This window comes from Sciurus carolinensis, chromosome 9, assembly GCF_902686445.1.
Source record: "Sciurus carolinensis chromosome 9, mSciCar1.2, whole genome shotgun sequence".
Lineage (NCBI taxonomy): Eukaryota > Metazoa > Chordata > Mammalia > Rodentia > Sciuridae > Sciurus > Sciurus carolinensis.
The window spans coordinates 96,959,189-96,977,418 of NC_062221.1; the positions used below are offsets into that span (position 1 = coordinate 96,959,189).

Below are 18,230 nucleotides of genomic sequence, written 5' to 3' on the forward strand. Positions count from 1 at the left end.
AAGGTAGGGTCTAAAACCTTTCTGATAAATTGTGAGAAAGAAGTGCCAGTTATCTATCTGCACTCTGTGGGTGCAATTCTTTTCATTGTAACAGTAAGACAGGGTCTACGAAGAATTACATATATATATATAGATATATAGATATAGATACAGATACACACACACACACACACACAGACACACACACACACACATATTATATAAATTCCAAGTAACTGAAATGAAGAAAAGCTTTGTTGATGATTTAAGCATAAATTTATGTGAATTATACTCAAATTATATAATTTTAAAAATAAGTTTTAAAGGTGACTCTTAGTGCTTTTATCAGATCCCTTTCAGATCAGTGTCTTTTCACCCACATGGTTAGAAGTTACTTTATTGGCCAAGGTGAATTTCTTCCTGTGAAATCTCTCTTGGTCAGGCACAGAGTTGGTATTCCATGAGCATGGTTAGCAGCATTTCTCATTCTGGGACCCTTATTTTTGCTTATAATAAACTAATTTTAAACTTTCTTACCTGATAATATTGTTTCTGCTTTGTTTCTCCATCCTGCATTTTTTGATCTTTCATGCATGCTTCAAATGACTTAGGAACTCTGCAGGTCCATTTTAGTTTACTGTAAATACCTTAGAAATGATATTTTTCTAGCTTTTCCAGGGTTACATGGCATGTTGTCTTGTCATTTTTATATAATGACTCCACTTGTGAACTTTTTATGTAAATTAGTCATAATGCATTACTGTGAGTGTGTGTTTATACACACACACACACACACACACACATAATAAAAATACATTTTTGTTTGTTTTCTTTTGTTTTTTTGTACTGGGGATTGAACTTGGGGACATGTAACTACTGAGTCACATCCCCAGTCACTTTTTTTTTATCTTATTTAGAGACAGGATCTCGCTGAGTTGCTTAGGGCCTCCCTAAATTGCTAAAGCTGTTGATTCCCTGCTCCTCCTGCCTGCCTCCTGAACTGCTGCGATCACATGCAGCCCCACTGTGCCTGGTGATATACCTATATATTTTTTATCTTCCAGCATTTATTCAGTGCCTTTTCTGGGGCCATCTGTTCTAGACTGGATTGAAGCAGCCTGACTCTGCTGTAATCTGTGAATCTGGCTGGGCTGGGCTCCTCACTGCAGACTAGGGATCAATGTGTTCCAATAAATGCAAGGAAAACTCTTCTGGTGGTAACAGAGGAGGAGAAGAACAAGTAAAGACATGCTAGATCTCTTGAGCACAGTCTCAGAACTGGCACACATTTGTAACTTACACTCCAACTCCATTTTCTGAAATACACAGGGGAGGTCAAAATCAAGGACTAGGGTAAAACACCTGTACTTCCTGGGAAGAACTGCAAAGTTAAAAGGGAAAGAATATGAACAATACAAAGAGGTAAAGAACTGGGCCAAGAATTCAAATGAGAAATTCTATATTCAAATATCACCCCTTTATTCAGACATCACACCAGTATTCACACATCTCTGAGACAATCACATGGGAACAAAGAAGGTAAATTCACTATAAGAAAGTGATGAGTTCATCAAGAGAATGTAATGATCCTAAACATTTATGTACCTAGCAAAAGACATTTCACAATACTATTGGGCTAAACATTCATCGATGCCTAGGAAAGCTTGTAGTGAGGCAATTATACATCATAACCTGTATGTTCAATTCTTTACCTGAGAAAAATTAAAATATATGTCCAATTAAAGAACTATATATAAATATCCTTAACAACTTTATTTGTAATAATCCCAAACAGAAAACTGCCAAGATTTCCATAAACAAGTGAACTGGTATCTAATCAATATTCTACACTCAAATAAATACAACTGAATTACAGAAATACACAAATACATGAATAAATGTCAGATAACTATGCTAAGTTAAAGCATCCAGGAAAAGAGTGTATATTTGTATAACCCTGTGATATAAGATTCTAGAAATGTGGACCAATGCGTAGACACTAATGTACAAAGCCATAGAGACTGACCACAGGGAATAGTAGGAGAGAGGAATTACAGAGTTGTGCAAGGAAATATTTGGGGGTGACAGATAGGTTTATCATGTTCATCATCTTGATTGTGATGATGTATTCACAGCTAAAAGAAATTTCAGTGCTTATAAAATTACAACTTTAACATAGTTTATTTTATGTCATATTTTGTAGGGTTATTATTACAAAATTTTAAATTTGTCTCCATTTTTAACTTTTTCATGCTTTATTTAAAGGAAACAAATCTTTCATAATATAGATATTCTGATAGAACTTTCTTAACCAGTTTACTTCTTTTCTAAAATTGGGAAGTTCATATTAGGCAATAATCTCCATGAGGTGAAGAGTTTATCTCTGTGAAAACTCAAGAAATTCTTGAGCTGGGTATATAGCTCAGTGCTCAAGCACTTGTCTCTCATGCATGAGGTCCTTGGTTCAATTCCCAGCACTGAAACAAACAAAAGTACTTGGAGGTAAAATACTTTTCATTCATTTAAAAAAGTGGAGTAAGGAAAGAAGGCTCAAAAGGAAAATTCACTTCAAGTGATCCAAACAAAATAAACTGGGAAAAAAAATAAATTTAACAATGTAAGAGAAAATTTTTAAAGTACAGATTCTGTAGAAAATATTAATATTTAGAGAAACAGTTTTGAATTCAATGTGAAAATTCAGATATTTAAAATGAAAATCATAAGTGCTGATTTAATACTGGAAAATACATTACTCGTTTGAAGTCATACTGAGTCTTGCACAACTTGATTTCCATGTAGATTACTATTTGACTATTGAAAGTATCACATGTAAACAGCAGTATATAAGAACAAAAATTAGCAGAAATTATTATTGAACAAGGTGCAATAATTAAGACCCATCACTTCTAAGATTTTTCTATTATGAAAGACAAACAAGAAAATACTGCTCTCAGATTTTATAGTAATATTTAATCATTTCCAATTCATTACTCTTATACTGTCACTTCAGTAGTGACCTCACAGGATTTCCTGTCAAATCACTGTTTATTATGTGAACCATCACAGGAAGAAACATCTTAGAATGCCAATACCTGCAATACTCTGCTTAGTACAATACACATGCTTATGTTTACTTCATTCATATTTTGGGAATTACCCTTGTTCTTGAATGAAGCTTTTAAATTTTTCTTCAGAGAGAATGAACAATGGAACAAGGAACAACCTGCAAGTTTGTCAGATGGTGTAAGTATGCCAAGGAAAGACAATAACTGAAGCCACTCTGAAACAGAACCTAACAGTGTTGAATTTCCTTGAATGTTTTCCCTTAATTAAAAAATGTCACTTCCCACAGATCTTCAATCAGTGATGTTTTTCTGTTACTAATTAAAATTTTAAAATCACTGCTTTCTGTGAGGTGGGTGAACATGGTAATGCTGTTAGGGAGTAGGGGCCACTGGTAACTCTGGGGGAGCTGGGTTTCCTGAACACAGGGCCATGCCCTCCAGCACATCCTCACCAGTAGTGTCCCCTCCCCTCCAGAGTCTTTTCTATTCTGCACATAGTAACCCACTTCTTTCAGTTATCATTTATGAGCTCACAGACTTTCACACAGTTCATTCTAAATTGTTATATATGCATATTTTCTTTTTAACATTAAATTTGGATGTGAAGGCAGTTTTCATTTTTTTTCTTTTTTTGCCTTTATAATACTTTTATAATTTTAAAAGCATCTTCATTTTGGTATTAAAAATGAATCTACACAGTCCCAATAGCTTATATTAAGAAATGGAATTAATAGTAATGGGAGCAAGCACTCTTGGATCCTTTTGAAAAGAATACAGATGTATATAATGTTTCTAGAGAAAAGTGCCACTGCTGTTTGGTGGCCCTATTTAGAGACACAGATGGAAAAAAAAAAATCATTTCAGGTTGTTGCCACTGCACTGATTTTTTTCAATGCAGCATACAATTCCCTTTTCTTAGTCAAGCTGTCAACTAGTAAGACTTTCTTACGATACCTTTGATGTATAATGCTAATTTCATTTTTTAACATGAGCATTTACTCCTAATTTTAATTAATGACTTCCTATGAAAAGGATTGAAAATGTTGGCCAACAAAAGTAAATAATTTGGTAATTATTTTCTTCTCTAATAACAAAATTTTTGTCAATAATCCTCAGTTTACTTCTCCTTGGAGGGTTCCTTAGATCTACTAATGACATCATATTAATAAGAATTAACACTTTGATCCTGCTTATGAATATATATATAACTCTGAAATGCTGACCATCTGGGAAAACAGTCAAGCTGTCACAACAAAATTAAGACGTTTGTTCATGAAATACTACTATCTCATTGCCACTACACAGTAAATACACAATCATTCACTGCTATTACATTAAGGAGAATTCTCTCAAAAGAATACCACTTTCTCCTTTAGGAATTCTTACACACTTTGATCATTAACCCTTTGAAGTAATATTCATTTAATGAGACATTCCAAACGTTGGACTCTCTTTAGCATTTCATTGTTGGTGTGAAAAACCAAACAATTATGTGAGCACCACTAGCATCCGTTTCAAAAGTCACACTGCCTTCCTCAGGAAGCCAGGTATCCATACACACACACACACACACACACACACACACACACACACACACACATATACACACACACATACACACACCCCTCAATGGAAGCAGGCATAAGTTAAATAATCTACTCCATGTCTACCAATTAAGATTTCAAGATTTTGCATATGTATCCTAGGCTACGTGGAAGACTGGAGGGAAGAAAAGAAAGAAAAAGTTATGTTTGAAGAACAAAGATTCAAATGGCAAATACCATAAGGTAGACTGATACTTAGGAAGGAGATAATAATGTCCACAGTGAAACACTAAAAATTTTTTTAAGATTAAATGTCAAATGATTTTTCAAATCCTTAGTGGTGATGATTTAGAATGAATTACTAGAACATTGTGTGTGTGTATATGACTTTATCATATATAATCTATATATAAATACATATATATAATAAAAGTAACTGCACAATTATTTAAATAGTATGAATGGCAAGGCATGTGTGTATTATTTTACAGGGACCATGTTAATTATTGTTCTCCAGAATACGATAATGACACAATACATTTTTGCTAATTCTACATCATACCTTAAAAAACACATTATTTTGAGATTGCTAAAAGTTTAATATTATTTGAAGGTAGAAATGAAAACAGGGAACCTACCAAAAATTGAGTCTATGAGTCACATAAATTCATTTTCTAGTAATTTGCAAGTAAAAGACAACCTTAATTTTATCATTTGCTTCTGTGCATTCTTTAAAACAAGGAATAGAAACTATTTGACTAAATATAAAATATTTAAACTATTTTTAAGAAATGTATTTTTAGTGTCTACTTTGGAAAAGAGTTAAGATATTAAAGAATGAGATAATGGTTAGTACTAAAGAGAGTCCTTGACAAATTCTCTTAAATCAGTAACATTGGACTAACACTCCCGGATGAAAAAATGTGCGCGCACACACACGCGCACACACATGCACACACACACACATTTAGATTTATTTTACAAATATGTTTTTTTCTCTCAGGTTCTTTTAATAGCATTTATCTTAACAGATCAATACTGAATTCTTTATTGAATGCTTTTGAAATTTTATTCCTTAAGCACAGATGCTTTAATAAATGAATGAATAAAAAGATAGCTAACACTGAGGACAGTAGTTCCGCTAGAGGTTTTATTCTATGTTTAATTGTCGAAAAAAAAAAGTACACACTAAAAATTTGATAGAAGTAACACATTTGACCACCTTATTTGTATTCCCAGATACATAATAATTTGTTTATGAAGCAAGCATCTGTAAGCATATCTGTAAAGAAGCAGATAGAAAATGTTTTAGACTTTGCAGGTCATATAGTTTCTTATACAACTACTCAATTCTGCTATTTTAGTTTCAAAGCTAGGGAAGATAATATGCAAACAAATGGACTTGGGTGTGTTCCAAAAAAACTTCAATTATGAAAATAGGCTGTGATTGGCAAGCAGGCTCTAAGAATTTTCCTCTGATTGATCATAATCCATGGTAAATACCTAGATGATTGCTTCTTAATAAAACAAATATAAAACAATCTCAACTGTAAATTTAATCCTTTACTATTTTAGTAATGTTTCTTTTGATTTTTTTTAAGTTACTGTTCTGTTATAGTTGTAAATGTCTATGAAAGCCTCAATTTGTATCCTACAAATCAGTATGTTTGCTATAACTTTGTACTGCAATGCTAAAACCTCTGTAGGATTTCTCTGCCACCTAACAGATCTCTCTGCACTGAGCTGGATACTATATTCCCACATTTTAAAGAGAGCTGCTTTAAACTATGAAGGCATCTCCTTTGGAGCCCAGTAAGAGGTGGCAGTACTGTCCCTACATCCAGATCACTATTGCTCCCCCAACCCTATCTTAGTCTCTGTAGGTAGGAGTCACTGAATTAATTAGCACATCTATTTTCTATTAATTAGTGATCTCTATTTTACCATAGTTTAATTACTTCACATAATTTAACCTATTTTTTCTTTCTACTTGGAACTATGGATATAGATTTTTCTTTAGGTGTTAATAATATACATTTCAAGTGTGCTCCCTTGAATACATTTTAATTCAATTATTGAATTATTGTTCAGATATTGTTTCCTTTTATTTTTCTTTTTCAATGTTGTTCTACATTTCATTCCACTTATTATTTTAAATAAAATTTGGAATCATTTCTGCTGATTTAAAAGTGGCAAAAGCAGTAACAAGTAACTGTGATTTGTTTATAACTCTGAATTAACATTTATATATTGCAAATACCTAAACTTCTCCTCTAAGAACTCAATAATATAATTATTCTACTCTTTTTGTACATCACTCAAAACAATTTTATAATTCATTGCGTTAGACTATGTTCATCCAGATTTTTTATAAAGAAAATATATAATTTAACATTAAAGCAGTATTCCATCAAGACCAAATTATTCTACTGAATCAAATATGGGTCAACTAAGAAAATACATTATTATATGACAAACTCATGAATAGGTAGGTAGGGAAATTTAATGGTCACCTCAATAAAAGCAAGGGAACTTAAGAACAAATATGAAAACTATGATGAATTTGCCTCACTAATGTGTTATTTGCTATTTATTTCATAGGGTAATTTTGAAAATTACATAATTAAGTATAGTATTTCATATGCATGGAAAATTGGTTCACATTAACAATCTATAATTACATGTAATACAACCATATACAATTACTTTAAAAAGAGTAGGCTCTTGGTCATAATGCAATTATTAAATTAATTGAGAATAAGCACTTACATCATCCATCTTTATTGCCATTTCAAAGTTTTACAAATTAACTGATCTTTTTATATTTAATTGAATTAAAATATTTAATTAATCAACAATGATACAAAGAACATAGGTTTCTTTGCTGCAGTAGGATACAAATGGACCATTCTGTATAATAGTTAACTTCAAACCAATATTAGAAGTAAGAGAAAGAAATGAGGGGATATTAATCATTTGAAGAAAAGCCCAAAAGGACTATAATCCTATTACAGAATTCTATCAAAGACAATGTTTAATTATCTATGTCCAACACAAAAGGGTTTACATCTTTCAACAAATCTTCATGATTTTTCACTGCAGTTACTTTTAATACTCTCAAATCATGGGAATAAATCATGCCTCTTCCAACAGTGAACATCTTCACTGTTGAAGATAAAACAGTTTTTACTCTCCCAAAGTTGCCATCGATTGTTGCTACTGCATGCTTCTTTATATGGTGATAGTCTTTGTAGAGCAACAGGAAATTGGAAATCTCCATTCCTCTTAATTTATCACTGTACCATAGTTTACTGTAACCTGAAATTACCATTTCTACTAATAGACTAACATTTCTAGTAATTCCTTATTTATTGAGACTCATTCTCAAGACAGATGATTTGTACTAAGTTCAGATTCAAACTAGTAACCAGTTATCAAAATTTATTTTTCATACAGAATCATGATGGGAAACTAAATAATAGTAAAATTTTCCATTGTAAAATACTACATGCCAAAAGAGAAGAAAAATCCAGCACAAAGATTTCTTCTTTAAAAGTCCACAGGCACAATTGAGAACACTAGCAATTTCTTAAAATTTTATTATGTCACTGTCTCAAAGGACTCCAAAATATTAAGAATTTCTCACCCTATCACCATGTTTCTATTATATATCACATATATATTTAAGTTATATATAATTTCTATTTATATCATATATATATTATTATTACATATATATACATATACATATGTATATACATATACACACACACACACATATATATATATATATATATATATATATATATATTCACAATCCTCCTCCAGGAAATAGTAGCAATTGTTACTGTAAACAAAATCAAAAATGCTTTTTTTCATGAAGGATACAATCTATCTTATATTAAGTTATATTAATCTACATATTTTAAGTGTATTTATATCAGATACCCTATTCTTCAACCCTGACCCACCCATTCCTTTTTCTGTATTAGGTTTTTTCATTCATTTTTATACAGTATATTACTGGAAACCTAAATTCTGTAGTGCTTTTAAGTATACTTCTGTAGAGCTTAGATACATAAATATCCCTAAAAAAACATTAATTTCACATGGAAGATATGCAATCAATCATATCACTGTAGTTTCAATGCTAGCTCTGAATATATAGAACTTATAACATCAAATCAGTACCTACATTTTAGAATTATCATAATTTTATTACTTATACATAAATACATTAATAATTTTATTAGTTATGATGCTTGGATTATTATTTAACTGTAATATGCAAATATTTATTAAGTACAATATTTTACTAATATATTATATTATACTACATGTTTACCAAATGAAAAGAACCTTTTCTTTGGTAAAGTTTTGCCATTATATCTTCAATGCACTACAAAATACATTAGTGGGAAATTTACTCCAAATGTTCCCTGGTGCTATTTGTGGGTTGTACATGGAAATAATCAGACTTTCTTCAAAAGAGTTGAGTCATGTTTATTGCTATGGAAAAGAGATTAAGATGAAATTTATGAAAATAACTTTTAATGCTTAATTATGTATTATACTTAGTTCAGTTTATATGTGTTTTCATGGAACATTTATATATATGTTAACTTACTGCTTTTCTCTGATGATCAAAAAAGATAACTACTGACTATCCACACTGGATGGAGTTTAATATTACAGTTTGCACTCAGAACCTTTACCCTATTAATTATATATTTTTTACAAGTGTAATGTGATGACTTTGTCAAATTTATATATTTATGGCAAGACTTTTGAGAAATAGTTGTGTCTTCTATATATTTTCTTTATTTTGCCATTCATTGGAAGGCCATAGATGATAATGGAGATGAAAAATGTAAGTCTTAGAAACCAGGCATACTTGGAATTGTCATGTAAATGAAAAACAAACTTTTGTATATTACGGCTCTGGAATTTAGAATTTGATTTGTTACCTCAGCTCTTATGTAGTAACCTAACTCAAGTATTAAAGATACACATATGGCTATCCCCTTCAACTGAGATGTATGAAAACCTTAAACTATGACATTAAGTTCAGCAGTCAGGGGGCTAGTGATATGTAAACTTAAGAGGAGGCTAGATAAATGCAAACTTTTATTATGTAATAACATTTTTGGTAAAAATTTGAGCTGTAGTCACTTGGAAGGTAAGCCAAGAGTATTTTTTGTGAGCATGAGTGTGTATGTGTGTGGTGTGTGTGTGTGTGTGTGATATTTAAAAAGATAATTCCAGAAACAGAGGCACCAGGCAAAAATTAGCTATGCTGAAAGTTAAATGAAAAGCAAAAACAAAAAAAAAAACAAACAAAATAGGAGAGCATAAAACATTAATTGTTTCAGGATGAGAAATGGTGATGTTTTTCCAACATCAAACAGCAAAAGATTAAGATATCGTAGGTGAAGAGGTTCTATCTCATTTCTTAGATCTACTCGCCCCTGTTGTTTAAGATGACCTGAGCTTAGCTGCAATAAGTTAAAGGAGGAGTTTGAGTAAAGAGGCAAATGGGTAAGTTAATAAATGGAGCACACCTGACTATGGACTTGGTGTGTGGTTTCTGGCACATGAAATTGACACATAGGTCAAAAGGATGCTACGATTTTTAGGAAATCTTAATGCCAACAAATCATGAGTCTGGACTAACAGGGCCTATAGTTGTAAAACAATCCTTACGCTCCAGAAATGGATGAGCATGGAACATGCTATAAAAGCTGCTCACCCTCCAGTACATCAGAAATGGTCATGGATGATTAAAGAAGCTGACAGAGTGGAGCCATGGGACACTGAGGACGATGGATAAGCGTGCACACTGAATCAGCATTCAGTATCCTCACAGTGCCTGCCCCAAAGTGTCCATCAGGAGCAGTCACATCTGTGAATTTCCATTTTTCTCATTTTGTTTATTTTAATTGTTCACATTTATGAAGTACAGTGTCATAGCTTAATATATGTATACAGTATGAAATGGTAAAATCAGAATAATTAATATTTTCATCTCCATTAACATTTTTAAAACTGTAACACATGATTTATACATACTTATGTAATAAAAAGTGATATTTCAATACATACATATAATATCAAATCAATGTAGTCAACATTTCCATCTTCCTATCATTACTTCGTGTTTGGAGACTTTGAGATCCACTCGTCTAGTTATGCATAAAATTTGTAAGTTTACTGTGAAATACAGTTACCTCACTGTGCTGTAGAACCCTACAACTTCTTACTTCTAGTTGTGTTTTGGTACCTGCTATCCAAGTTCCCTTTATTCTCCCTTCCCTAACTCTTCTCAGCTTCTAGTAATCACTATTATATATTCCAATTGATTTTGTTTTTAAACATCAACTGAGAGAGAACATTTGGTATTTATCTTCCTGTATCTCATTTAGTCACTTAACATTGTAACCCACAGCATTATTCCACTTTCTTCATGGGAATATTCTATTTTTACACGATTGTACTTTTTATGTTGGAAGGAGATGGCTTGTCATTTAATTTGGGCATCACCAGATGACAAAAAGACATATTTAAACCTGATAGATAAAACATTGCATTATCAGACATATGAGAATGAGTATGTCCATTTTATGTTTCAGAGATGAACAACTGTTTAGAAAAATTTAGACTTCCTCAGCCATTGTTGAAAACTGTTGTTGAAAAGTGATTACTGAGCCAGGGACATCATTTAACAGCATCTTACCCCTATTTATAACTGGTGTGGTCATGTATCATTCTTACCATTGGTCTATCTATGACAGAAAGAAATGGGTGTCTCTTCAAATCTGAAATGATAAAAAAGGACATGTGCTTCCTATGGTCTTTGAGCTGGACACAGACATCTGCCAAGCTCTAATAGATAGCTGCTTTACAAAATGTAAGAAGTCTGGTCCCAAAGTCACTGCATGAAGTGGAACTACCCACCTGTCAACCAGAACAGTAACACAAAATCTTTGGTAAATCTTGAGGGCCTCTTAAGTTTTTCCCTCTTTAAGAACTGGGTTGGTGCAACTAATAAATCACCAAAGGAAAAGAAAAAAAAAAAAAAAAAGGAAGGAAAAATAACAGAATGTGAAATTCCCAAATTAGCCTATATTGAATTCCAAAGGACATGATGGACAAAAATGCTTAGAAATATAACCAATATGCTAAATAAAAATCAGGAGATTAATTTTGACTCAAAATCCCTTTCAATATGATTTGAAAATCTTTAAGAAATAAAATACATAATAGAGAGAAAGGACTTTTGAAACAAAGTATGCAGAACATAAACAATAAGAGAATGAAAAAATTAAAACTAGTGAAAGTAAAAAATATCTCAATAGATTGAAAAAAACCTCTTATCTAGGTACCATCAAGAGTGAAATTCATCATGTGAAAATTGGTACTGAGACTAAAATATTAAAAATAAAATTATGAAGACAGAGGACACAGTGAATGTCTCCAACAAATATGAATATGAATTCTAGAAATATAGAATAGAAAAAAGCAATATCCCCCACCAAACACACACACACGCACACGCACGCACACACACACACACACACACATACACACAATAAGAAGCAAGGAAAAAATAAACATACATCTCAACACATCATTCTATAACTAAAGAACAGTAAATATGAAACCTACAGATAACCTCAGATGTAATGACTATCAGACCAGCAACAGATCACTAACAACACATTCTCATAGAGAGGAAGTAATTTTTTCAGAGTACTCAAAAAAAAAAAAAAAAACAATCATCACCTAGCATTCTATGACCAAATAACAATCAGTGAAGAAGGAAGGCAAAATAAAGGGCTATTTGTGTGTGTGTTTGGGGGGTGAGAATTGGATTCAGTGCCTAACAGGCACTCTTACCTCTGAGCTACACCCATAGTCCTAAAGATATTTTTATTTTTTTATTATTATTTTTATTTAGCTTTTAATTTTTTACAGACTGCATTTTGATTCATTGTACACAAATGGGGTACATAATTTCATTTCTATGATTGTGCACAATGCAGATTCATACCATTCAGGTAATCATACATGTACATAGGGCAATGATGTCTGTATCATTTCACCATTTTTCATACCCCCCTCCCTCTCATTTCCTTCTACATATTCTAAAGTTCCCCCATTATTCTCTCATTCCCCACTCCCATTATATATCATCCTCCACTTATGAGGGAAAACATTCGGCCTTTGGTTTTTGGGGCTTGGCTTATTTCACTTAGCATGATATTCTCCAATTCCATCCATTTATTTGCAAAAGCCATAATATTAGTCTTCTTTATGGCTGAATAGTATTCCATTGTGTATATATACCACAGTTTCTTTATCCATTCATGTGTTGAAGGGCATCTAGGTTGGTTCCACAATCTAGCTATTGTGAAATGAGCTGCTATAAACATTGATGTGGCTGTGTTACTGTAGTTTGCTGATTTTAGGTCCTTTGGGTAAAATCTTTTCCACATGCACTTCAGATAGAGCACTTATCTCCAAAATTTATAAAGAACTTACAAAACTTTACAACAAAAATACAAAGAACCCAGTCAATAAATGGGCCAAGGACCTGGACCGACACTTTACAGAAGAAGACACACAGGCAATTAATAAATATATGAAAAAGTGTTCAACATCTCTAGTAATTAGAGAAATACAAATTAAAGCAACTCTAAGATTTCATCTTACTCCAATTAGAATGGCTTTTATCAAGAACACAAACAATAATAGATGTTGGCGTGGATGTGGGGAAAAAGGCACACTTTTACATTGCTGGTGGAGTTGCAAATTGGTGCAGCCACTCTGGAAAGCAGTATGGAGAATCCTAAGAAAACTTGGAATGGACTCACCTTTTGACCCAGTTATCTCACTTCTCAGTTTATACCCAAAGATAGTTTTAGATAGCCATTAAAGAGCATATCCACTCATAGAATCTTGCCAAAAGAACTACTGAAGGACATACTTAAGTGAAAAGAATATTGTAGCCCAGAAGAAAGGAGAGATAATCAGAAAAGGTGATGAGTATAAAAACTATTAGCATGTCTTTGTGTATCTAAGTATTGACTCCACAGGGCTAATAATGTTGTTTGTTTAAAAGGTAAAATAAAAAAAATTCTTGGCAATATTCACAAGGAAAGTCACAATATTTCACAAGGAAAGTGGCACAGTAGTTCATGCTTGGAAAAAGAACAGATACTAGGTCAATTTATCCCTTTGTGGAAATATATGTGCTAAAAATAATTTTTAAATTTAAGTATAACTCCTACAGAAATATAATTTATACTTTTCAAGTAAAAAAAAGGGGGCTAAAATTGATGTTAAATATGATTTAAATAATTTCCTAAACATTGTCATTTCAAGCCAGTTTACATTTTAACCTATTTTTTAAACTGTGATAAAGAACAAGCATAGTGTAATTATTCACCTTTACTCTGTCTTGCTTAGAAATAATACCTTCTATTTTTAGACTCCATCAAACTTCTTGATTTCATATTCTTCTCAAGCCAGATGAAAGCTTGGAATTGCTTCATGACAAAGCAGCTCTGTTTGGAATCGAAGGTCATGTTGCAAGAGTTTATATTTACTATGTGAAAACCTTTCGAAAGCGAAAATACTATTTGGGCCAGTAAGTCTGCCCTTTTTTTCTGATCCCAATCTCACCTTCCAGCTTTTCATCATATCCTCAAACCCCCTTATTTAATGCCGGCAAATCCTGGCCTCTCAAATTTCTTTATGCTTTCTGCTTCCACAGTCATCTCTGATAACATGATTAGACAGAAGATCATAAACTCAGAGCATAAATGTTTCTGAACTGCCGCAGAGTTCTGTGCCACGAAGCCTTAATAACAACACTCTTCAGAAGATCAAATCAATAGCTAAGTCACTAAAGGCCTTGTATATCCCATTCACCTCTGTGCACAATAATGCAATGGTCTGAGAAATGCCACCATCCTTTCCTCCTGAATTTTAAAGCAGCACTAGAGGGAAAATAAACAAATAAAAGCATGTTCCATAAAAAGCAAAGGTTTTGAAAAATTCTCAATGTCTTAGAACTGTAATTTCCATAGACAAATGTTATTTTTTTAACTTATATCATGTGATACTTAAAGTGTCATTGCAGTATGTATGTATGCCCAACAGATCTAAACTTATAAACTTTAACTGATATTTCTAAGTACAAATGCTACTACTTTACTGAGATTTATCCTAAATTAATGTTCCAGAGGAGCTTATTAGGGATTCATGTCACTTTAGGACTCACACAACTGAACAAAAATTGCATTCAACTTTGCATGTCATATCCAGTTATTTCGTATATAGTCCTAAAATTATCTTAGATATGTAAAGTGAAAGACTATTTGACATAAATTAGTATTTTGCAAATCAACTTCATTTTTAATTCAAATCCTTAGAAAGAAATGACAGTAAGCAGAATAAATTAAAATAATTACAAATTGTATATCTAATATCAATATGCCCAGTATGACAGTTTCATGTAAGAACCTATGATGTAGAATTAAAATAGTTATGAAAAATAAGTTGATTCACAAACCAAGACTATAATACTATTATATATAAGACTATAATACTGTTATGTATAATACAGTAAACTATATGCTTTCATTTTGTTTTTACTTATCATATATGCTATAAATAATGTTCCTATTTAAACTTGATGGACACTACAAGAATAGGAGTGCCTCTTTTGTGCTTCTAGAACCTGGATCTAGATGTGCCTTAATATTATGGAGAAAAGAATCACAAATTCAAATGCTCAGTAATATAATTTTCAGGATACAATATAATAAATTACATAAATATAAGAAATATTCAGTAGATACAGATAATATGGATAGATATGGATATATTCTACTTTAAACCACCTTATTGTGTCTATTGCACAGTTAACTAAGAGCTCTCAAATTAATTCAAGCAAATTATGAAAATGTACAAAGTTTCACTGTAATTTTTCTTATTTGTCATCTTTATCAGCAAAGTTCTACATAAATCTATGTTTTTCCATTACTCTTAGCGACCTGAATTTCAGGTTGAATGTGTTGATTCTGTCCTAACAATGCTCATGTTGGACTACTGAAAATAAACACAGATTGAAAAGGGTCTTAAATTACGTGTCACAGAACTCCACTACTTTGGGTTTGGCAGATAGGAAAAATTAACACATCCAAGTAAGGGCACCACTGAGTCATAAAATGATGGATGACAGTGCTTCCTAAGGCCTTCCAGATCTATAACACTGAAACCCTCCCTGAAGGAAGCTTTCCTGTTTCCCAGAGATGAGGATAAACAGTGCCAGGCAGCTCCACCAGCAGGAGACCCCATTCAGGAGATCCCATTCTCAGGGCCACACAAACACTCACACCAGCCAGTCCCTACCCTTTATTACACAGGCCAGTTTTAAATAGACCTCTTTTATCTGATAGCCAGGTAAAACAGGACAATAAATAGTAAAAACTGTTAACATAGGAGAGAGCTATTAACTTAGTGAAAACCCAACCACAGTACATTGGTGCTACACCTTACAGGATGAATAAAATTCCATCACAGAAAAAGGAAGAAGAAAGGGGCACTAAGCACTAAATAAAATATGAAAAAAAGAGAGACATGGAAAGCACATGTATTTTTCAAAAATACTAAAAACAGAAGAGCAGACAGAATTTTCCCAAGTTAGGAAAAGAACAGGACAGGGCTAAATTGTAAAGTCACTTGAATAGTATTGGGAATAACCACTTTTAATAGACATACCAAAAAAGAAAAATGCTAGAATAATTATCTGAAATGAAACACTAAAACTGTTAGTGTTACTAGGATGCAGACAATAAGCAACCTTATAACTTCAAATATCCCAGATACAGAATTATAAATGTATGAAGCCATTCTTAGACATCCAGCTCTGATATATCTTTAAATAACTTTAGTTGCATATAAGACCAAACAAGAACTACCAAGTGAACTCAGTCCAGATGTTCTAACTATAGAATTGTAAGCAAATAATTTGTACAGGACATAGGACACACAAAAAAGTGAGAAAATGGGTCTCTGCATTAATGTCCAGGATACATAAAGAATAAATAAATAAATAGCCTAATCAGTAAATGGGCTAAGGAACTGAATGAACACTTCACAGAAGAAGGTATACAACTGATCAACAAATATTATGAAGAAAAATGTTCAACATCTCTGGCAATTGGAGAACTGCAAATCAAAACTCTAAGATTTCATCTCACTCTAGTCAGATGGCAATTATCAAGAATACAAGCAACAATAAATGTTGGTGAGGATGTGGGGGAAAAGGTACACTCATACATTGCTGGTGGGAGTGCAAACTGGTGCAACCATTACAGACAGCAGTATGGAGATTCCTCAGAAAACTTGGAACGGAAGAAGAACCATTTGACTCAGCTGTCCCTCCTTGGTTTATACCCAAAGAATTTAAAATCAGTCTACTACAGAGGTGACACAGACACATCAATGATTATAGCAGTTCAAATCATAATAGCCAAACTATGGAACCAACCTACATGCCTTTCAACAAATGAATGGATAAATAAAATGTGATATATATATATATATATATATATATATATATATAAAATAAAATGTATATATATATATAATAAAAAAAAATATATATATATATATACATACACACACACACACACACACACAATGGAATATTACTCAGCTTTAAAGAAGAATGAAATTATGGCATTTGCAGGTAAATGGATGGAGCTGGAGAACATCATGCTAAGTGAAATAAGTCAATTCCCCAAGTCAAAGACAATGTTTTCTCTGATATTCAGATGCTAATTCACAATAGGTGGCAGTAGGGGGTACTAGGGAAAATTACAGGTACTTTGGATTAGCAGAGGTCAGTGAAAGGAGGGGAAGGGGCATGGAGAAAGGAAGGACAGTAGAATGAGTTGGACATTATTACCCTATGTACGTATATGATTACAGGACTCGTGTGATTCTACATCATGTACAACCAGAAGAATGAAAAGTTATACTCCATTTATGTACCATTTGTCAAAATATATTCTGTCATGTATAACTAATTAGAACAAATAAAAAATGGGTCACTGTATTGACTTTATTTCCATTTTGTTTGCAAATAATAATTCCTTACAAGTTAATTAAAACCGTATGTGGTTATTTTCAATCTTACATGTACTTCACAGATACAAAAACTAATTTCAAAATTAATAAGCCATGGACATAAAATTCAAGTTTGATCCTTCCAGTTTCTGGCATACAATACAAGAAGATGATGGACATTTGCACTGACCCCGCTCCTCATGTTACTGAAATCAGGTAAATAATTTAAAAAAATAAGATACAAAAATAGATACACAGAAGCTCTGGACAAACTGAGGATGTTAATCATTTGTCCAAAATCACCTTTGCCAGACAAATGAAGCAATATTAGGGTATATATAAGAATGAAATTTCACATAACAAGCATATTAAGTAAAAAGATATCCAGGGACCAGGGTTGTGGCTCAGTGTCAGAATGCTAGCCTGGCTCGTGTGAGGCCCTGGGTTTGATCCTCAGCACCTCATAAAAACAAAATAAAGGCGTTGTGTCCACTTACAACTA

The 18,230-nt window shown here is 32.4% G+C and overlaps 1 protein-coding gene across 3 annotated transcripts in view; it reads right to left on the reverse strand.

Moving 5' to 3' along the window:
- Positions 1–18,230, reverse strand: part of Epha6 (EPH receptor A6) — an 874,627-nt gene that overhangs the window by 702,610 nt on the left and 153,787 nt on the right. The window contains exon 4 of one of the 3 annotated variants that reach the window (XM_047563346.1): positions 5,772–5,870. The exons of the other annotated variants lie outside the window; for them this stretch is intronic. Within the exon in view, the coding sequence (XP_047419302.1) occupies positions 5,812–5,870 (59 nt within the window). The 3' untranslated portion in view covers positions 5,772–5,811. Of the gene's footprint in view, positions 1–5,771; positions 5,871–18,230 lie in introns of those variants that run through there. 3 annotated transcript variants of the gene reach the window in all.